Source organism: Cucurbitaria berberidis (genome assembly GCF_010015615.1).
Source record: "Cucurbitaria berberidis CBS 394.84 unplaced genomic scaffold K460scaffold_4, whole genome shotgun sequence".
In the NCBI taxonomy this organism is placed as follows: Eukaryota; Fungi; Ascomycota; class Dothideomycetes; order Pleosporales; family Cucurbitariaceae; genus Cucurbitaria; species Cucurbitaria berberidis.
In genome coordinates, this window is record NW_024468938.1 from 2,996,113 (window position 1) to 3,016,573 (window position 20,461).

Sequence of the window (20,461 nt, forward strand, 5' to 3'; positions counted from 1 at the left end):
GTCGAAATTCCTTGAGCTCACGTGCATTACATAAGTTGTAGTTGAATTGCATATTGACATGCATTGTAAATGTAGCGTTCCATGTCAAGGTATGGGGTTGGTTAGTATCCATTGATGCAGGGTTGTGGTATATCAGTATCGTTTTACACGGGCGTAATATCTATCTTTCACGGATCACCGGTCTCATCGCACAATCACAGCCTTCAGTATGTCGTCCAAGCTCACTTCATGTTCACCCGGTACTACGTCTCTCCAGACCGTATCTTGGACACGCTGTGCTTCGGGTAGTATAGTGAAGTGCGGACTGGGTTCCGCCTTGAGCCACTTGAAGTCGTCGATCTGGTCCCATTGATTCGGAGACTGCAGTGTTTCCGGCGTCATCTACGCACAAGATTAGCATCTGATTGCATATCGACTACTGGCATTTCGATGGTGGGAAGAAGAACTTACATATGCGTCCGGCAGCGGGGCAAAGCGCAAGCCCTCGCAGTCCTCGAAGATGGGCCGACTCGCGCAATGCAGATAGATATCCATGTTCTTCGAGCCGTGCATGCGGAACTGGCGACATGAGGTTACTATAACGCTGTTCTCGATATCTGTGATGTGTATGGCGCCATCAACTTGGCCACAGATTATGAGTGAGTCTTTGATGTTTTTAAGGTACAGGGCCGCAAAAGGAGCGCCGTTCGCTGTCGGGGGGGAAAGGTCCACTATGCATCTACGAAGATTCGCTACAGTTCCGGAGCTTGTTGCGTGCGACGCTGATGTAGGCAGTATAATGTGTAGACCCTCGTGTTTCGATATAGTGACCTTTGTCGCGTTCGAGAACGAAGGCCTCCGTATCCCTGTGCCGCTATCTATCCCATCGAGACCGTCTTCCTCGATATTGTTTAAAGTCGCTTCTTTTTGCCTGTTGTCTTCCCCTGGCAACAGTTTATCGAGTGGGGTAGGCGCAATCGAGGAGTTGGTGTTGGATGTATCAGACGCAGATACTGGCGCATGAGGCTGTGGTGACTGAGCGAGTTCTGCAGCACCGTTTCTAGGTATTGCGGACGGTGGTCTGCGTGTCTTGAACTGGAACTTCTTCGGGGGATTGAAGGAGTTGCGGATGTTTTGTAACTTCTCAGAGAGCGCTTTGATCGCCTACAGACGTCAATTCGGTGCTACATGGGGTGTTTTGGAAGACAGTACCTCACCGTAGGTTCGCTGGTCATATGTAGGAATATAACCCGAGGCGTCTTTGACTTCATGAGAGAGTCGGTCTATGCCCGCCAGACAGTGGTCCACGGCATCGTTGCGCTCGCCGCCGGAGACTGACATTTGGTTTAGGCGCTCCATCTGCTCTTGGAGAGCTATTGTTGTTAACTATGCTACGTGCAAATGCCATTTCAGTATTGTACCTGTGACTTCATGTTGGAAGTAGCGAAAAAATCGCTCCTTCAATCCTGGCTCCATGGGTGCTTGTGAAGTCGCCATGCTGCGCTTTGAACGAGGGATAAACGGGCCCGTCTCTTTCCGATATAACGATCTAGAGCTTGAGAGTATCTTTTATAGTCGCTAATCAGTATTCCAGCTACATACAACCGTGGTATGGTGTCATGTAAATCGACGACGCGTCGGGTAGCGGATGGTGGGGTTGAAAAGAAAGCGCGTCGAGGGCAGGTGGACAAGGACACCTGATGAACGCACACATTTTGAAGACTATGGACCGAAAAGGAAAGTAAGAAAGTTCATGTGCTCCGTTTAGGCACGATAACTATTACACTACGACTAAAACATGATGTCAAAAGTAGATCAGGGGTGTAGAAGAGCACCGAACTGGATGGTAAGCTACCCCGCATCTCGCCGATGGCATTTCAGGACCGATAGAGGTCGCATCAAGCGCGGACACCAAGATCAGCTGCTCCCTCCTATAATAGGTTGTCACAAACTAGGTGGTACTCCAGTGAGGGTTGTGTCTGACAGATTCCTCGTGCTCCTGGCTGCAGATCTCATGTCTTTGACGAGATGTTCCTTCTAAATCTTCAGATGCTTTCACAAGCCTGTCATCTCCCGATTGTACCGCCCACCCTCTCTCAAGGGCCTATTCATCCTTACTGGTACACACAATCAGGTATAGCCCGTTTGCCCCTAGAGAGAAAACACGCGCAACGACACCAAGAAAGGACGAGCCTGGCAGATTGTGTGTCCAAAGCTGCACTTGTACAATTGTTACATAGTGATCCAATTCGATTGTTGAGGTAGTATATACACGAGCCTGCTATAGCCCAGATCTCTACGATGAGATGGTTGCTGTTGTGAACTCCAAAGAAAGCGTGTGTTGCAATTAGGCCGACTCCTGTGCCGCCTTTACGTCGATACCGTACTTCTCCAGTAGTCGTTGCCGTCTCCTCTCCTCATAACCAGGAGCATAGATACCTTGGTATTGTTAGTCGCGACGTCTAGACGGTATCAATCGAACGTACCTCGGCCCTCGCCCAGTTGCTCGATGGTTTCCGACAGTGGCCGCCTGCGCATTTTCTTCAGCTCGTCCCTACGCTCGACCTCATTATCGCCGTCTGTCTGGAGATCTACGCCACCCTTGAAGCCGTTGGTGTATCTGTATGCAGACAGGACGGCGGAGAAAGCGGCTCCTGCGCCGAGCATGAACGGAAGGCTTCGCCCTATTCATCGTCAGTCGTGTCCGACTCATTGTTCGGTAGGCACATACTGGCGATGCCAACACCACATCCGGCTGCAAAGCCAGCAATGGCTTCGCTGTAGCAGTCGTCCTTCTGTCGCAGGTTGCTGGTCGAGTCGAGTGTGAATTGATAGGTTGCTCCCACAGCGGCTACACGTCCATTAGTTCCGTCCAGCTCTGCTATACAGCCAACGACCATGTACGCACCATAGAGGGCGATTATGCCCCCCGAGCGGGTGATGATGCCCATGGCTCCGACATTCTGCTTCCGTAGCGTGTTCTGCGCACCCGCAATGATTGCGCCAAAGGCGGTTGTTTGGAGCGTCGTGTTCGCCGTGTTGGAGAGCGTGTCCCGCGGGTGGTAGGTGGCTTGCTGGTCGGCCATGGCGGGCGGAATTGGGCGTCAATGTCGTCTTGAGCGCTCTCCAGACGTGGATGAAGTCGTTCGGGCGGGAGCTTGGCGCGCGAATACGCTAATCCTGTTACGCGCAGGCGCCAGAGCTGGAGTCGCACCTGCATCATCGCTCGGGCAGTGGTGGAGGGCGGCTCACAAGCTGCATCGTCGCACTTGATTATTGACAGAGAGCGGTGCAGGTGGAGTTCAGCCTTCTTTCCTCTCTACCTTTTGTGATTTTAAAGGCAAACACCTTAGACAAAACATTCCCCTTCGATGCATGGCGGCAAACTGGTAGCGCAGAGTGCCCCATTACGTCCCCAGTTGCCGCCTACGATGCTCTGTTTAGACACTTCCAATCGCATCTGCAGCTTGTCCACTTGACCTCCACCCCGTCTTTCTTCCCCGTGCGGTGCTGTGCCTCCAAACGCATTCTGCGTCTCCTCCTGCCGCTGCGTCTTAGAGCTCCACGCGGTCCGCAGCAGTCATGGCGCCCGGTAAAGTACTCGCGGGTTGGATGCATGAGCCCATGCTAATCACGGCTCTATATAGGCAAGACGGCGCCGCGGCTGCTTCAAGACCTCCTTACATACGATCCACGGTACGAGGAAAAGGCCGGCAGCAACTCCCTCACGAGCGCGCCTCCACAACACAATCCAAACGGCGAAAAGGTTCGCGCGGTACCTTTCAGGAACTGTAGGCACGCCCTCCACACCAAGAACGAGCAGTCACAGCTGCCCGTGGCTGGCGAAGCCCCAGACCACTCTACAAAATACAAGGTTGCGTCCTACTGCTCGCAATGTCGCTGGCATATCGACGTTGTTCTCGACTTCTGCGACGACGGATCGAAGAACAGACCGTGTAAACAGGGCGACATGGAATACTTCCTGCACCACTTTCTCTTTGAAAGCGAAGACAACACTAGCGACAACGTTGGTCTTAGCGCCCAGTATAGACCACGAACGTACCAATTTCGCTGCTCAGCACCCTCCTGTCCAGTACTAGTGAGAATTAGCTTCAAGCCGCCTAGGTTATCGGAGCAGGATATCGAGACCTTGACAGATGGAGCTCAACTCAGGAGAAGATGGGAAGCAGCGAAACAGATAGCCGGTGAACGTGTAAGTCCAAACATGGCCAGGAGAGTCGATGCCCCCGACTTCTTGTACACATATCTGCAAGACTCCTTGAACCCGGTCAAGGGCAAAACGCGAATTCCCCTGTTGAACCGAAAGTTCCTCACGACGTTTGGTAAAGATTGCGATTCTATACTGAAAAGGCTTGGCTTCACGAAAGAACTAGAAAGGGAAGATGACGGAACCATGGCTGAAGCCTGGTACTTGCCTAGGCTGGACGAAAGCGAAAACTCCCTCGAGTCGCCTTTGCGCAACGTGATTGAAGATGCTCGCTACGAGCTAAACACGGTCATACTGGCGTTTGATGAGAGCGAACGTACTGGGTGTAGGCACCAGGCCCTCTATCCTACTCCATCGCGAGGCAACATCGAGAGGATACTGGGATGCGATGACTGTAGGTCTACAAGCGCCGTTGCATCAAGTAGTTACTAATAAGTCTTCTAGATGACAAGGTCAAAGGCCGGATAGAGACACGCAGCACGAACCATGAAGAGGACCATCCGTGCGTAAATCGCCTTCACCTTGACTTGTTACTCACTAACACTTGGGGTAGCCACTATGCTGGACTCGGCGCTGTCGGTGACTTCTCAGATGCTCTAGTTCTCTTCGCATTCTCCCGACAAGCCGAGCAAGATATGGTCAATCAATTTTACTACTTCGAGTGCCTCAAGGATATTGCTCTTGGTCGTAAGAGTGACGATCTCGGGACACAAGTAGCCGTCCTTGCGTCGAAGGGCCTCACCACCAAAACCGCTTTAGAGTTCGCATATCAATATTTCAACATCGACCCGTCCCATGCGGGTGTCATCAGCGATGAGCACATCATAGGTTGTTTCAAGGCCCTCCTGCCCGATATCAGTTCTTCACAAGCAGACGAAGCGCGAAAACAATTGCGAGTCCTCGGCGATGCGCGCAATAGCGATAAGATCCGCGTAGAAGCCTCCGATACCATCGAGACAGAAGAACAAGCTTTCGCATGGCTAGAGTTAGATAGCGGTACAACGGACGACTTCATTCAGACTATGTTCTCAATTAAGGTACGGCGTTACCCTGTTGGAAAGTGGATATAGTCAAGTGAAAGGACGCTAATGTTTGCCACAGACGCAAGACAACCCCACATGTCTGGACACTGCACGAAAAGCGGTTCTTGTAATAGCAAATAAGCGGCAAAGTCAGCGACTGCGTGATTTCTTGGACAAAGGTACCATGAGTGAGCCTGAGATGGACGTAGGTGAGGCGTATGCTTTGTTCCAGGTTGACAACAGAACTCTCGCTCTCGATCTTGACGTCTTGAAGACTACTGTCGACGTTGCCAATCCAGGCGACGTCGAGAAGCTGCAGAAAGCATTTGCAATCATCCAACAAGATCAAGCTCAGAACCACAATAACCGCATCGTGGGCGCAAGCCAGCCAGAGGCGAGGCGCAACAGCTACCCGCTAGAGACCTGGCCGGTAGGCCTCCGCAATATCGGTAACACTTGCTACCTCAACAGCGTTCTTCAATTTCTTTTCACCATCAAGCCTTTGCGAGAGCTGATTTTAAAATGCGACGAATACATGGAAGACCCGTCACCAGATGCATTGAAGGACAAAAAGGTCGGGCGCACCGTGGTTACAGCCGATAGAGTTATTACGGCTCAGAAATGTCAGTACAAAGTATTGCCACGCCATATTAGTACTAATCCCGCCTAGTCGTTCGTGAACTTCGGACGTTTTTCGAGCAGATGGTTAATGCGCCCACCGATACCGTCCAACCTGCACTAGATCTTGCCGCTCTGGCGCTGTGCAGGACAGACCGCCCAGAAGAACCAAAAGATCCTCTAGAAGTTCGCGTTGCCGACAATGCTGGCCTTGGCTTAATCGAAGGTGTTGCTGTTAGCGGTCCCACGCCTGCGCCAAATGGCGACACGCACGCTCCGAGTTTTCCAGACTCCGTCATGGCCGAGGACAAGGATGATGCTAAGAGCGTTTCGTCAATGCAGGCGATGGATTTAGGGGACGAGAACGACATACCTGCACCACCTACTCGACCCCCTCCTATCCCTCCTCGACCAGAAGCTCAAGCAAAGGCCGATCAGACAAAGACCAAGATAGGCATAGTTGAGGAAAGCGCCCGACAGCAGGACGCCGCTGAGGTCATGGGCAACATATTCGATCTAATATCGTGTGCTATCAAAGGTGAAGATGTCTTGCGCGAAGGCGAGCAACTGGATACGATCAAGAAGCTGTTTTTCAGTGATGTTACGACGGTCCGAGACACGGCGAAGGGAGCAGAGAAGTTGAGCGAGCTTCGACATAACTATCTCGTCTCCCCCGGCTGGCGGGACCGCCCTCTCTACGCCACCTTAGATGACGACTTCGGCCAAAGCGAAATGGAGGGTGGCGCAACCAGATATGAGTACATCGACAAAGCTGCGCCTATTTTGGTTATCAATGTGCGTCGTATACAGTGGGTGAACGAGCTAGTGTATGATCGCGCACATATCAGTCTGGATCACGCCTTGTACCTGGATCGATATCTGGGAAGAACAAACTCACTAGACGAAGCTCAGCTGCTCAAGCTACGCGAAGCGCAGTGGGAAAAACAACAAGAACTTCGCGAGATCGATGTAGAGAGGAAAAGGCTTCAGGCAACCGAAATCGAGGGCATGAATCTCGCCGACAGCATTGAAGAAACCAGTGCTTTCATCAACAGCCTATCCACAGAGCAATCTCAGCAAGAGCAGCAAGGAGTCGACTCACTTCCTACACCACCTCCTGAGCTCGCAGATACCCTCCACGAAAAAGCAGAGCGCATCAAGAAAGACCTGGAAGATATGGACTTCATCATGAGCAAACTCGAATCTCAAATCGACACCGTTTTCAGGGATTGCAACGACCACCCTTACCGTTTGCACGCCGTCTTTACCCACCGTGGCGGCGTTCGAGGTGGTCACTATTGGATTTACATCTACGACTTCCAAAATGGCTTATGGCGGATGTATAATGACGATCACGTCACAATTGCTGACGAGAAGCAAATTTTTGAGCCGGAGACGGGTGTTGCCATTCCCAAGGCAAGCACGGGGGTTGTGTATATTCGTGCGGATCTGGTAGATGAGTTCACGCAGGCGGTTTGCAGGAACCCGAAGGTGGAGGAGACTGATAGATCGGAAGACCCGGAAACGCAGTCTCAGGATGTCGTGATGCAGGACCTGGATGATGAAAAGCCACCTCCGCTCGAACCTATCAATCCTAATGAGTTGCCAGTTCTTGTGGGGGTTGAGAAGCAGTAAGGGCGCTCCTGTTGTAGAACAGGACCCTCTCTGCCCCTCTCTTCTGGTATCGTTCCCAATCTTACCAAGTCCTAGGGTCAGGATCAGCTTCAAGCAGAGGGGTTGGGACTCATTGAAGGATAGATTTCAGGAAAAGAGCAAGAACTCGCCTATGGAATTTCTGCTCATCAAACAGAGCACTATTCACATTGACGAGGGCATCTTTGGAATGGACAAAGACACGCCCAACGATCAGCATGAGCGTGAGGAGTGGTGATGGTATTAAGCTTTCCTATCGATTACGTCGGGTGTCAATATTGGTATCGGTACATAGATGGAGGGAAGTCATTCAAAGTATGCATGCATGGCGATAGCGACAGCGATTGGCATTTTCTATACATCACTGGGACTGCATTGTGGGTATCTGCATGACTTCATTCTACCGTCTGTAGATGGTGTAAAGCCAACCAACATCTCAACATTATCACTCAAAACGAATCAACTGGATCGTCACTTTTAAGACCCGACTCTTTCCCATCGGATGGCCCGGATGACTTCCATGCCGCGTGCACTTCTCATTGCGACCCCGATTTGTAGATTGATTAGCTTTAGAGATGTCTCGTTGAGTCAAATATCTTCTAGCAGTGTATCTAGTGAAGATCAATGATCGAACCTTTTATCGTGCTGCGGCGCCCAAGGGTCTCGTATACCTCGGTAGTTGGTTGGGATATACTGCATGGTGGTACGAATATGTGTGTACTACTTTGAGTTGTAGTAGCAGGTTCTTTTTATATAGCCATGCCGAATCGAATGATAATCAAGGCGTATTGCAGCAGCTGGTGGCAACAAATTCAAAAACCTCGTTGTTGCACCTTCGTGATCAGACAGCGTGTCTCTTCCGTCCACCACCTCTCCGCCAGTTCCAAAGTGCTTCCTGCGCAAAAGTCCTTGCAGTAAGATGCCCTTTGGTCCTATTCGCCTCCTCGGTCATCGTCTCAACCACTCTCCCCTCTTCGATACAACTCCACAAGCCCGCCGCCATAGCACTACCCACATCTTCCTCTTCATACTCGTCATCATCCTCTTCATCCTCCGCCACCTCTGGGTTCTTCGCAATATTGGCCGGCCCATCAGTATCCTGCCTCGCTCTCTCAACGCCAAACTCGCCTTGTCCTAAGCGATAAAGAATACGGCCAAGTGTTTGATATGCCATGCAGCGCTGCGCAGCAACTTTGCTCCTCGCCAGCACCGCTAGTTCCGGGATAGTGTACCCTGCCGCCTCTGGCGCATCGGCATGATTGTGTAGGCCCCGGTCACTCGGGATATCTCGCGCGACGCTGGGCGCCAGGAGGGCGCCCCTGAAGTCGAAACGCAACTCAGTTGCGTTCAACCCTGTTTGCGAGGGATGGTAGGGGGACGACTTGTCGGAAGGATCGATGGGCGCCATCCAGGAAAGTTCGCTGGGATTATAGGGTAGGCTTGGGAAGTATTTGTCGTGGAGATTCTTGAGGAAGGAAGGGTCATTAGGGTCGAGTTCAGGAGGTTGTGGTGGGTCGGGAAAGTGTATTGAGTCGGATTCTTGGTGCGGCATGGTGTCTGAGGGAGGTTGTGCGGTTGATAGTTGCGGCGGAGGCGCTTCGTGCTCAGGTTCGGGGGCGGCAAAGGATACCTTCTTGGTGCTTGAAGGCTTTGATTCTAGTACTGGAACTGCTTTGACGTTGTCAGTCGGGTGAGGAGCAGTTTCTAACTCGGGATATAGATCTCGTTCATTGCTCCCCTCGTCAATGTTCGATCTCATGAGTAGTTTCTGTAGCAAGGCGGGACTGAGGTTCGACATGAGTTCCTGTCGCTCCTCTTCGATCTCTTGGTCGGACATGGCCGCCAATGTTCGCCTGTTCTCTTCGTCTATGGCCCTCTTCTCTTCGTTCGGATCAAAGCCAGAGCGGGGCGCATGTTGCGCTGTCTGCGCTGCAGCAGAATGTTGTTCCTTTGCGGCGCGCTGCTGTTTGAAAGCTGACACTCTTGGTACACGCTTCCTGTGCGCTGGAAATCCATTTACATTTGCTTTGAGTGAGGGTGCGACTGGCGGATTAGTTGTGGATGAATTGCGCTCCAGTATGTCGCCCACAAAAGTGGGAAATGTAGGGACTGGAGGCTCATGATCTGGCTCTGGATCGGTCTTCTCGACTGCACCGGTATCGAAGTTGAGAAATACACGTTCTCCTTTCTTGAAGTCCATCTTGAACGCGGTGGTGGTAACAAGGCACGCAGGGTGGAGCCGGAAAGTTCAAAGCCATGAGAGCCCACTAGCGCTCGGCTCAACCAACCGTCGAACAAGCCCCATTTGTTTTTAGCATTTACAATTTACTGCACCACGCACAATACGTCAACTTTTGTGCACAGTGCCACTGGTTTCTTTTTCTAGTACCGCCGCAGTTTATTGAAATGCCACCACTACAAGACCGGGAATAATTTATCTTTGCACAGCGAACGGTACTTTTCTTTATACAGCAAGGTATTGCCCAGGCCTAGTTGATACAATACACGACCCATGCTTCTCATGAAAGCGTGGGATGGACAATGAATACAGGTGCTTCTATGTTCAACTCATCGATCGCACCACGGTAGCAACAGATACAGTAGTATACTGTGCCTCTAAAGTCCGCCTTGTCGCACGCGGCTACGTATGGAGCAGATATCCGGTCACGCCCAAGAGGGGTTCATCCGATGGGGCAAAAAAGAAAAGCACATCGATCGGTCTCACAAATCAAGATTCCAATATAATATATGAACGCGCGGACGTCTGGTTCAGGATGATAGTTGCAGTCTTCGGAAAGGCGTTGCCCCAACGACGGCTGATCAACACGGCAGGGCACAGACGCGCCACTTCCGGCTAAGCGTAAAAGCATCAAGAATCTCGAGCTCCCTTGGGCAGGCAGATTTCCACACCCCTATGCGCAGGCGCTCCACCAGCTCAGGAACCCTCCAGCACCAAAATGCACCGATATACAGCTGGCACGCCGTGCCCTCAGCCAAACCTATCCTTCTCGGGCAGCCATTATAACGATTATGGACGCGGCTCGTCTGTTTACGCGCCGAGCTATACAACAGACGAAACGACTGCGAATATCGAGTACACTACAGAGCTACAGGTGAACCCACGCCAGGCCAGACCGCGACGACCTGTGCGCAACATGCGCGACATACGCAAGCCCACGTTCAACCCGTCGCTTGATATATTTGAGGATGTTGCCCAGGAGGACGAGCAACAACAGACAGAATATGAGATGAAGAGGCGGAGTCGCGCCTCCATCATGCCAGAAGGCGCGAGGGCCAAGCGGAGCACCATACTTGCACATCCTGCACAGAAGATACCTAAAGCTGCGCCGCCGGTTCAGGATCCGCAGCTTGATAGGCCGCATCGAAGACGCGTTTCACACATGCTTTCAGATAGGCCTGGGATGGATCCCAACCCGACTGTGCAGCTACGAGAGGAGTTGCTGGAGAAGAAAGAGCCCAGGAAGCAGGGTGTTAAGAAAGATCTGCGTCGAAGGACTATCTACATCCCATCTGACGACACAACGGTCATGACGATCCATCCTGGACAGTCCACACATGGGCCGCGCAACCCTCGGGAGAACTCGCCAGACATCGGTCTCGACCTGGTAACGCTGTCGGAAGAGGAGGGGAACAATCTACTACCAGCCTTAAAGAGGGAGAACAAGGTGCCACGGAAATCGCTCGCTGGTCCACCGAAGCGTGGGCCATTGAGTTCGACAACGCGCTCGTTGCAAAGCGTCTCCTTTTCGAGCGATGTCATGGGTTCAGGCAGTGGAAAGGAGAACTTCCCACCCGGAATGGAGATTGTGCAGAGCAAGACCAACGGCACGCACATCGAAATCAACTTCAACAAGGCAGAGGTGAAGAAGGCCACTACAAAGCCTTCAAAGGTTCATTTCAACGCGCCCAAGGACTCCGAAAGGATATCGCAAGTGAAGAAGAGACCAGAGGGTACCCAAAAGCGACTACGCCCACAAATCACCCACGATGATCCCCCGGCCAAGGCGATCAAATCCAGAGCAGATGGCACAGCGTCCATGGCAAGCAGCAGAGCATCACTGAGGACGACCATCAAAACTGCAAGAGCAAAGACTTTGAAGGCGAACCGCGCACCGCTCTCGTCCTCACCATTCCACACCGACAAGTCTCCGCCTACCGCATTGCGCCGCCAGAGAGCTGAACACGCACCAGCCAGTATCACCATGATGCATATTGTAGGCAAGCAACCGCAGCCGCAAGAAAAGTACCCAGTGCTGAAGGAAGATCTGGCTCAACCCGAGCTGTATGAGGATAACTGGCTTACCTATCAAGAAGTCGCCATTACACAGCTTTTAAACTCGGTGTTTGACTCAACGAACAAGGACCCGGGTGATGAGCAGAGTCCGGAAGACTTGCGCAAGAAGATGCTTGCACTTTACCATGATCCATCCACGCCATTATTGCACAAGCGCCTACAAGCCTCCTTACAGTACGGTGCACTGAGTATACCAAAGGACCTACTCGCTCAGACTCTACGTCTGAAGGATGATGTCGGCCTGCGCAAGAAGTTTCTCTCTTTGTGGACCAAGTCATATGATTTGAATGCGCTCAGAGCCGCAGCTGAGACGATCGTCGGACGCCAGATTAACACTCCATGTCGATTATCTACTGGCTCGACCAGTTCTGACGATGGCTCTCGCATGTACCGCGCAGAGCGACGAGCAATCGAGAGTTTCCTGGATATCTTCCTGATCAAGAACGAGGATGCGGTTCGCGTCAAGTCAGGAAGCGGCAGCATTGCCAGCATCACACGTGGCGATGATGACTTTGGTTCCCAAGGGTGGTCATGGAGACGTACCACATTGCGGAGTTTAATGCTCGTTCTCTTACTCGACAAGGCAAAGAAGACAGATAACCTGTCCGGCTGTCTTTTCCAAACGACTTCCTCTTACAAGACATCTGTTGAAGTCTTACACCAACTATCGAACGTGTTGCTGCCTTCGCTTGGGGATATCACTCGCCCTCTCGGGCATCTTAACTACAAAGTTGAGCATGTTCAGTACCCGCTGCAGGAGTACACGTATCACATCGACAACATTGCTATTGATCTCCGTGATGGCATAATGTTTACGCGGCTTGTGGAATTATTACTTTACCCAGCATCCACACTCGGTGTACAACAAGAGACTTTGACCATTACAATGCCATCTGGCAAGCTACTTACAAGTTCATTCGGCCTCAAACAACAGGACAGTTGGGTTTTGTCGCAGCATCTCAAGTTCCCGGCTATCGGTCGTCCCCAGAAAGTCTACAACGTACAGCTTGCTCTTTCAGCGTTACATGGTGTACGCGGTATCCCTCTTCAAGCAGTCGGTGGCATTAAAGCCGAAGACATTGTCGACGGACACCGTGAAAAGACGCTCAGTCTGCTCTGGTCGCTCGTTGGTAAATGCGGCCTTGGAAACCTCGTGGATTGGCCGCAAATCGTAAGAGAGACGGATCGATTCAGAGAGCATTGGTACCGCAGCCGCGACAACTTTGAAGGGCGGGACCTCGACTCTGATGACGATGAAGCGACTACAGAGCTTGACGGTCTAGCGTATCACAGACGCCTCCTGCTTTCCTGGTCTCGCTCAATCGTTCGCCTTCACGGTCTGCGCATCTCAAACCTGACAACTAGCTTTGCGGATCCGAAGGTCTTAGAAGTCATCGTGGACACGTACCTGCCGTCAGCTCTCATCACTACGACGGACAACGGAAGACTGGGCTTAGCAGCGAAATTGAAAGCAGTCGGCTGCTCGACATCCTTTATCACCCTCTTCACACCTCTTCACAGTTCCGCACGTTCGATACCTTCTAGGGACTTTACATTGCTCACGCTCTCCTTCCTCGCTTCGCGCCTGCTTCCACTATCTCTGACGCATCGCGCAGCATCTACGATCCAGCGAGCCTTCCGCCGACATATCCTGCGTCGTGAGACAAGACATCGCATCATGACAATGAAGTTAGCGCACGAGTGCGCCGTGGTTGCACAGACACGTCAACACCTTGTAGATGCTGCCACGGTAATACAACGACGATGGAAAAGCATTTTGGATGCCCGACGATCGCAGCTCGAGAGCGACATTCTAGCATTCCAAGCGCTTGCAAGGGGGTGGGCCATTCGACGATGGGTTCGACGGATAACAGCAGGAAGGATCGGTGGGAAGGAGAAGGTCAGACGTGTAAGAGGCGGTTGGTAGTGATGTTCTGCGCGATGTTTTGGGGAACCCGGTGTAGTTTCGAGACGTCGTAGGATGACGAGGATATGTCAACGATGGTGGATGAAATTGAACTTTTTCTTTCAGAGGTGTCTTGGTCATGAGGAGCTACACTTGCGGTGTTGGTTGGCAGTGATAATTCTTGGGCTGGGCGTTCTCAGGCATTGGATACCAATTTGACGACAAGGCATTGTCTTTTATCAGCGCGTTTTGATTGTTAGACTCCAACCTGTTTCTTTATTTCAACATGTGTCTTCTCGTGTTGGCCACTTGTAATCTCCTTGGAAGAATATGTGTCATCTCACCAGTGAAGAAGGCAGCTTCTTAGAAAACAGAATTCTGTATGATGTGAGGTGCAATGAGATGAGTAATACATGCACAGCATATTCAAGGTATCCCCCTCCCAGCCCTAATAGCCTTTGCCGCCTCACTCTGTGCCCTATCCTCAGCATACCGCTGATAGATCGGCAAATAATGCCCCCTGTCACTCAATGTCTCTTTCACGCTCTTCCTCTCCTCAACTGCCTTCAACCACTTCCTCCACCGTTGCCAGACCTCTTCGTCATCCCCTCCTTTCCCCTGCTCGGGAATCCCCGAACCGCCCTTGAAGTGGTCAAAGACCCAGAGTCGATTTGCCCAAGGGGCAATGACAATATCGATGAGGCTGAAGTCTTTGCCTAGAAAGTAAGGGCCCTCTGGATCCATCTCCCGTGTAAACTCTTTGAGGTGTTTGAGGAATTCTGTTTGCTTTTCCCTCAGGCCTGCCTCGCCTTGGTGTTGCAGGAAGCGATGGTACGCGGGGATGATGCGGGTGCCGACATAGTCAGTCCAGATCCTCGTCCTCGCCCTATCGTAGGGATCTTTCGGCAAGAGGTGCGGCGTGTTGTCTGGGAAGGCTTCCTCGAGGAACTCGCAGAGTACTGTGCTTTCGAAAAGAGGTTTGTCCTGGTACTGTAATGTTGGGACGAGGCCGCGTGGATTCAGATCGAGGAGTGATTGGGGCTTGTGGTAAGGATTGACTTCGATGTATTGATAATCTATGCCTTTTTCTTCTAGTGCAATCCAAACGCGCTGGACGAAGGGGCAGAACCAGCCCGAGTAAAGTTTCAATGGCTGCTCTGCTTCATGAGCCTGTAAAGGTCAGCATTGTAGAGAGCTTTTTGAGGCTGAAAGAAGGCCAAGTTCACCTTCACTATCTGCGAAGCGAGACCAGTAGCATCAGGATAAAGATCCGCATCTGGATGCTCTTTTCCCATTGTTGCAGTTATTCTTCAACGGTGTGCTGATGCTTCTGAGGCAAGTTGATTATACGATAGTGACACGTCAGAATAGCTCCAACATTTAAGAAGTTCTTCTCGACGCAATACTCATCTTCAATCACATCATAGTTGTAGGTTGTGGCCATCATGACGAAAGCGGGGTAAACTTGAACAATCCCCCCACTTTCGGAACCCATCACACCTCACTTTTGGAATCCAAGGAGGAACGAACGCCATGAACAATCAACGCACTTGGAAAGCTGGAAACTGGAAAGAGAAGGTACACGTTTTGAGCAGTGTATTCAGTAACTAGCTATGGTCTTCATTTTGACCAAGTCAATTGATATGCCGCATGTAGTAGTCAATTGAGCACGCTAGTGCGAAACAACGCATCCTTTGAGTAAGTGTTATCAATCTTGTATAACGGACATACTATGTAATGGTAGAGCCCATCAATAAGTAGATCACGAGTAACTAAAGCAGGCAACGAGGCTGATAGTCCAAAGGAGAACTTGAATGGGCTTTGAACTCGAATAGTAGAAGGCTTTCGACTTCTCTATGCGCAACGATATCCAAAAGCAAACAGCTTTAGAGCCGTCTCCAATTTAGACGATCATTAACTTCGACGAGCAGGTTCTTATCATAGATGTAGAGGGTTGCAGAAAGCGACTAGTGCGGAAATCTAGACGCAAGGAAGCGACCCTTCGATGACTTCAGACAACACTGTTTTTGGATATTCGAATCGAGCTCGCGAAAAGTGCATCAGGTGATGCAGGTGTCGTGCAGATGATCTGGTGGTCGGCGAGCGAGGTGTCAGCCCGACCCACCCACTTCAATAAATGTAAGATGCGTGCCGACGGATGTGAGCGCTAGGCAAAAGTTCGCTGCCTGTTCGATCCGAGTGGATGACTCATGGTATGAAACTGCAGGACTGAAACGCGTTTCGTACGAAGCATGTTCTCTCAGTGGCGATGTTGTGGATCCAGTAAATACCAAGTAATGATATCAAGGTTTCGCAACATTCGAGAACCTCGTCATTCAACACTTGAGGAATCAGCGTCGTGATATCTTTCTGTTGTCTTATTGTTACCATGCGCAAAGAGAAGCCATCCATCTGTGAGCCGGAAGTGACCGGATATCCACCAGCACACTCGACGGGTTATTAATCAGAATGCGGTGTGCGTGTGAATCAACCGTCGGGCCGGGTGCAGGGAGGTATGGCGTAGGTGACGTTCTCGCTGCGTTCGCCAATGAGATGGAGAGGAAGTGTGCGGAGCGCGGGAAATGGCATGCGTCCTCGGACATAACCTGGAGATAGACGTTGACTGTTACGCAAAACGCAGAGCGCAGAATGAAAAAGAGCCCAAATGTGATGTACCTGGAGAAACTGACTATGTTGCCACCCTCGATGCACATGGCCGAGACGGACGAAACTGCCCAGCGAAGCTGATGCAAGTTGAGTTGTAGCTGCATGTCTTCCCCATCTTGAGTCTTGTCCTTGTCGCACAAGGCTCGCGTGACATGTGCCTATGCCCCGCATTAGCAAAGCGGTTATTGACAAAAGTCAGTACTGTAGTCATGCCATCCCAACGAGCGCAAACATCGCGAGTTAAAGCCGTGGCTGACGAATGGTGCCGGTGTGGGTCCTGTCACCTGCCAGGGGGCCTACGATCAATCGTGACTGGCCTCAGATCGGAGCAAAGATGGGAACGGAGCAACTTCGCGCTGACAAACTTATATCGTGGTCGCCTCATCTCGTAGTCCCTCACGTTCCGAACACCCCGAAGATGTTAAAACCGTAAGCTGCCACACGGGTCTGGCAGCCTGACTTGGAGGATTATTTATACTGCCTCATTGCTCCTTCCAGTGAACTTGGCCTCGGTCTTAGCAAATCCTTACCAAAGCAAACACGATTGTTCCATCCTTGCCTGACTGTGACCTCGTTTTGTGCTATTCTCTTCACCTATCAGCTCCGCCCAGCATTATTACGACCTAACATACCTGTTTCAATTCACTACAAACTATATGCTGAGTCGCAGACTTCGGACCATAGCTACCGCAGCGCTGCTGCTGGCGCTGCTGCCTCTAGTATCTTCGCACGGCGATGAGAACAATGCCGAAGCCATGGATATGAGCGCGCACGGCGCCCCGAATCCGCAATCGCAGGACAACGGGCAGCCGCGAAGCTATTGGAGCCTGTCGGAACATGTCGCGCTGATGTACTGGCACATTGCGCTTGAGATTCTAGCGTGGGCAATCATCTTGCCAGTCGGTAAGCATCCGCGCCTGGAGGGGAAAGAGCTACACTGACCTTAGCAAGCTGTCATGTTGAGCATTGCGCACTCTCGATTCACTCTACCTTCTCAACTGGCGTTTCTCGCCGTCAATGCCTTCGCACTCGTGCTTGGCCTGATTTACAGCCACAAGACGCCGAACCTATACGAAAACAACTCGCATAGCAAGACGGGATGGGCTATTACTTGGATTGCTTCAGCATGGGTCTTCATGGCTCTGATCCAGACCTACACCGGGCCATCCCACGGATTTTCGAGGACGGAGGATGAAGCGGCACAGCCAATAACTACCGCAAATATGGTCAGGTACCAGCGCGTGAAGGACGAAGAGCTTCCAAACCCATCACGATGGTCGATTGACTCTGGCCAGGGCACTGAGCGCAACTCGGCGTCACTTTATGGCCACTCTCGATCACCTAGTGTGGAGTCGGAGAATCAGCAGTTCTCTGGGCCAACGCGCAAGCACACACATGATGACCTCGACTCTTTCGACGACGGATCTGAGAAACGCGGCTTCTTGCGCAACACTTCGGTGAACAGATTCCTGTCGCGCAATGCAGCACGGTTTGTAGTTGGTCGGACCCTGAAAGCCATCCGGTTTCTTTACGTCGTGTTCGAACGCACAATGCTCATCCAAGGATTCGTAGCCATAGCTAACGGCACTGTCGTCTACGGCGGCATCGGAGTAAGTGTGTCGAAGCGCTAAGTGTGAATAGTAGCTGACTATAGCGTACAGAGAGGAGGAGCAGTCTTCAACGTGCTGGCTCACTACGTCAAGGGCGGAATATTCTTCCTCTACGGCCTCCTTACACTGGGTCGATGGATGGGAGCGTTTGCTGACTTTGGATGGGCGTGGAACGTAAAACCACCGAAGGAGGTAGTCGGTCGTCGGAGGGCGGCTTTACCTTCGGCGGAGTTTACCGAGTCGTTCGTCATCTGGCTGTACGGTGCCACCAATGTCTTCCTTGAACACTTGGCTGCATGGGGCGATGCATGGACAGCGCAGGACTTAGAGCACGTCTCGATTTCTGTCATGTTCTTTGGTGGTGGCTTGGTAAGTTACATCTACACGAAGTACATTCCCTCTTGGCGTTACATTCACTGACTGTACCTTCCTTCTAAGTTGGGAATGATCATCGAGTCCACAAAGATGAGAGCGCTGCTCAACAGCGCAGTAGTCTCTTCGCACACGCTTTTTCAATCCAATGAGCAAGCATGGCAGCAGCCACGCCAGTACCGGGTTTCCATGAACCCTCTGCCTGCTATCATCATCATGCTCCTTGGCAAGATGATGAGCTCTCACCACCAGGACTCGATGCTCTCAACAATGATCCATATGCAGTGGGGCAACATGTTCATGGGTTTCGCTCTTGCGCGAGGACTCACATATCTGTTGCTGTATCTCTCGCCACCAACATCGTACCTTCCAGCCCGCCCGCCAACTGAGATTGTGACTGCGTTCTGTCTCATCTCTGGTGGCATAACCTTCATGCTCAGCAACAAGGACACCGTTGCAGTGCTCGAATCCTATAACCTCGATGCCATGTTCACCTTTACTGTAACGATGGGCGTCACCGCTCTTCTCATGGCCTGGGCTACCATTTTGATCGCCATCAAGGGCTGGGCCCAACGGAAGGAGATCAGGAGTCAATATGCAAAAAAACACGGCGGGGTGTTGGCCTAAGCACGTCACCAGAGACAGCCTCTCCCTCATAAGCTGGCGTTCGGTACCTCTGCCTCTACAACTCGACTTTGTTACTTCTTCTTCCTTCTTCTACTATACGACCTAATGCGTCTTGAATTTATGGTTCCATTGCAGTATACCCCTCTCCCAAGGATTGGCGATAGCCTGGTTTGTTGCATTTACAACATTGGCATATTGGAGGAAATAATTATTGATGACAATAGCGGCGCTGTCTTTGGAGAGAAGACTCGCAATGAACGGCGATGAATGATGATTGGGTTGTTTAGACGACTCGGGTGGTGGAGCCTAGAGTATTAGTAGTGGTGGTGGCTGAAAGAGGATGTCCCTTGCGCTTCTATGCAACTAATGAACCACCTGAATTAGCAAAAACGTTGATTCCGCCCCATGATCACTCTATTGGGTATCAGTTCAATCGATTGAACAAGTCCTTCGGCTTGTGGCTGCTACAATGAAACCTGTATTTCACCGTGCTCCCCGGCCCCTCCCAGCAGCCCCCCTTGCAATTGCGCTCCCACCTCTTGTGCCTCGTGTTGCGCCACCTCGGACAGGGATACCACCACCTCGACCTCCCCCTCGCGGTATTCCACCTCTGCCTCGAGGTGCGCCTGTTGTCTTCGATGCAGGCGCGGGGGTTTGTGGATTCTGAAACTTGGAAGCCAGCTTGCTACTAGGCGGATTGTCAACAAAGGATGTATCAGTCGTGAGAAATGTCGCCTCCATATCCTCGGGCCCTTGACTCCGATTCAGGTTCGCAGCTCCAAGATCCGGCTGGTTCTGTGGCCTCTTGAAAGACTCCACAATAGGGGCCTACGCACATGCAAATCAGCTCTCGTCCGGTCTTTGGGGATCACTTTCCCTAATGCAGTGTGGTACACACCTCGGGGAAATCCACACAAAACGCATTCATGTTCATCCCATAGAGAAACCCTGCAAAACTCTCGCTAAACCTTGCAAGGCTCTCGTGCATCAATTGCAACGCCACAAAGTTCTGCTCCAGGTCTGCCATTGCGTCGCTAAGCTCTGCGAACCCGTCTTGTAAGCCTTCAAGCGCATTGCCTCCTGATGCAGAGGCGCCGCGACCTCTTTGGGCGCTGTCGCGTAGGGATGAGCGGGAGGAGGCTCGGAGGGGCGTTGTTGGGCGGGAACGCGAGAGAGGGGACTTTGAGCGCGTTCGACGATACGAGTTGGGAGGTGACCGCGTAGGTGTTGTAGACGTCATTTTGTGCTATAGTAGCGTGGCGTGTGTAGAAAGGGCACAAAAGATCAATTGTCTACGCGTCGGCGCGTAGAATGTCAGTCAGTTGTGCTTTGGTATCGATGGTTGATGGCTTTGAAGAGGTTGTCGTGTGCCTGGGTGTAAACAAGGGACGCACCCGTCGGCATTAGACGCTAAGCCTATGCATTCGATGACGAAGGTGGCCTTGCTACCCATCTTTTGTCGCG

General features: G+C 51.7%; 8 protein-coding genes across 8 annotated transcripts; 3 read left to right on the forward strand and 5 right to left on the reverse strand.

The window, feature by feature from the left end:
* Positions 1 to 183: 183 nt before the first annotated feature.
* K460DRAFT_342269 (tubulin-specific chaperone c) lies at positions 184 to 1,780 on the reverse strand (the record flags this gene model as incomplete). Its single annotated transcript, XM_040931185.1, has 4 exons — positions 1,401 to 1,780; positions 1,192 to 1,352; positions 451 to 1,143; positions 184 to 381 (listed from the first exon to the last, which is right to left on the reverse strand). Exons 1-4 carry the CDS (start codon positions 1,474 to 1,476, stop codon positions 184 to 186), a joined length of 1,128 nt encoding a protein of 375 aa, XP_040786321.1. The 5' UTR covers positions 1,477 to 1,780.
* A 389-nt stretch (positions 1,781 to 2,169) lies between these two features.
* Positions 2,170 to 3,109, reverse strand: K460DRAFT_342272 (uncharacterized protein). The gene is made up of 4 exons (XM_040931186.1): positions 2,888 to 3,109; positions 2,711 to 2,830; positions 2,466 to 2,663; positions 2,170 to 2,418 (listed from the first exon to the last, which is right to left on the reverse strand). The coding sequence occupies exons 1-4, from the start codon at positions 3,063 to 3,065 to the stop codon at positions 2,327 to 2,329; spliced, it is 588 nt and encodes a 195-aa protein (XP_040786322.1). The 5' UTR covers positions 3,066 to 3,109; the 3' UTR covers positions 2,170 to 2,326.
* Positions 3,110 to 3,561: 452 nt separating this feature from the next.
* Positions 3,562 to 7,482, forward strand: K460DRAFT_378819 (ubiquitin C-terminal hydrolase-like protein; the record flags this gene model as incomplete). The annotated part of the gene is made up of 6 exons (XM_040935109.1): positions 3,562 to 3,571; positions 3,627 to 4,601; positions 4,652 to 4,709; positions 4,761 to 5,244; positions 5,309 to 5,852; positions 5,900 to 7,482. 6 exons carry the CDS (start codon positions 3,562 to 3,564, stop codon positions 7,480 to 7,482), a joined length of 3,654 nt encoding a protein of 1,217 aa, XP_040786323.1.
* An 859-nt stretch (positions 7,483 to 8,341) lies between these two features.
* Positions 8,342 to 9,700, reverse strand: K460DRAFT_357448 (uncharacterized protein; the record flags this gene model as incomplete). The annotated part of the gene is made up of 1 exon (XM_040932031.1): positions 8,342 to 9,700. The coding sequence occupies one exon, from the start codon at positions 9,698 to 9,700 to the stop codon at positions 8,342 to 8,344; it is 1,359 nt and encodes a 452-aa protein (XP_040786324.1).
* A 757-nt stretch (positions 9,701 to 10,457) lies between these two features.
* On the forward strand, positions 10,458 to 13,742 carry K460DRAFT_357449 (uncharacterized protein; the record flags this gene model as incomplete). Its single annotated transcript, XM_040932032.1, has 1 exon — positions 10,458 to 13,742. One exon carries the CDS (start codon positions 10,458 to 10,460, stop codon positions 13,740 to 13,742), a length of 3,285 nt encoding a protein of 1,094 aa, XP_040786325.1.
* A 405-nt stretch (positions 13,743 to 14,147) lies between these two features.
* On the reverse strand, positions 14,148 to 15,016 carry K460DRAFT_378822 (glutathione transferase omega-1; the record flags this gene model as incomplete). The annotated part of the gene is made up of 2 exons (XM_040935110.1): positions 14,148 to 14,891; positions 14,948 to 15,016. The coding sequence occupies 2 exons, from the start codon at positions 15,014 to 15,016 to the stop codon at positions 14,148 to 14,150; spliced, it is 813 nt and encodes a 270-aa protein (XP_040786326.1).
* A 2,127-nt stretch (positions 15,017 to 17,143) lies between these two features.
* On the forward strand, positions 17,144 to 18,997 carry K460DRAFT_408089 (uncharacterized protein; the record flags this gene model as incomplete). The annotated part of the gene is made up of 4 exons (XM_040937132.1): positions 17,144 to 17,291; positions 17,340 to 17,998; positions 18,050 to 18,367; positions 18,437 to 18,997. 4 exons carry the CDS (start codon positions 17,144 to 17,146, stop codon positions 18,995 to 18,997), a joined length of 1,686 nt encoding a protein of 561 aa, XP_040786327.1.
* Positions 18,998 to 19,838: 841 nt separating this feature from the next.
* Positions 19,839 to 20,408, reverse strand: K460DRAFT_368622 (uncharacterized protein). Its single transcript, XM_040933814.1, has one exon. The coding sequence runs from the start codon at positions 20,235 to 20,237 to the stop codon at positions 19,875 to 19,877; it is 363 nt and encodes a 120-aa protein (XP_040786328.1). The 5' UTR covers positions 20,238 to 20,408; the 3' UTR covers positions 19,839 to 19,874.
* Positions 20,409 to 20,461: the final 53 nt, after the last annotated feature.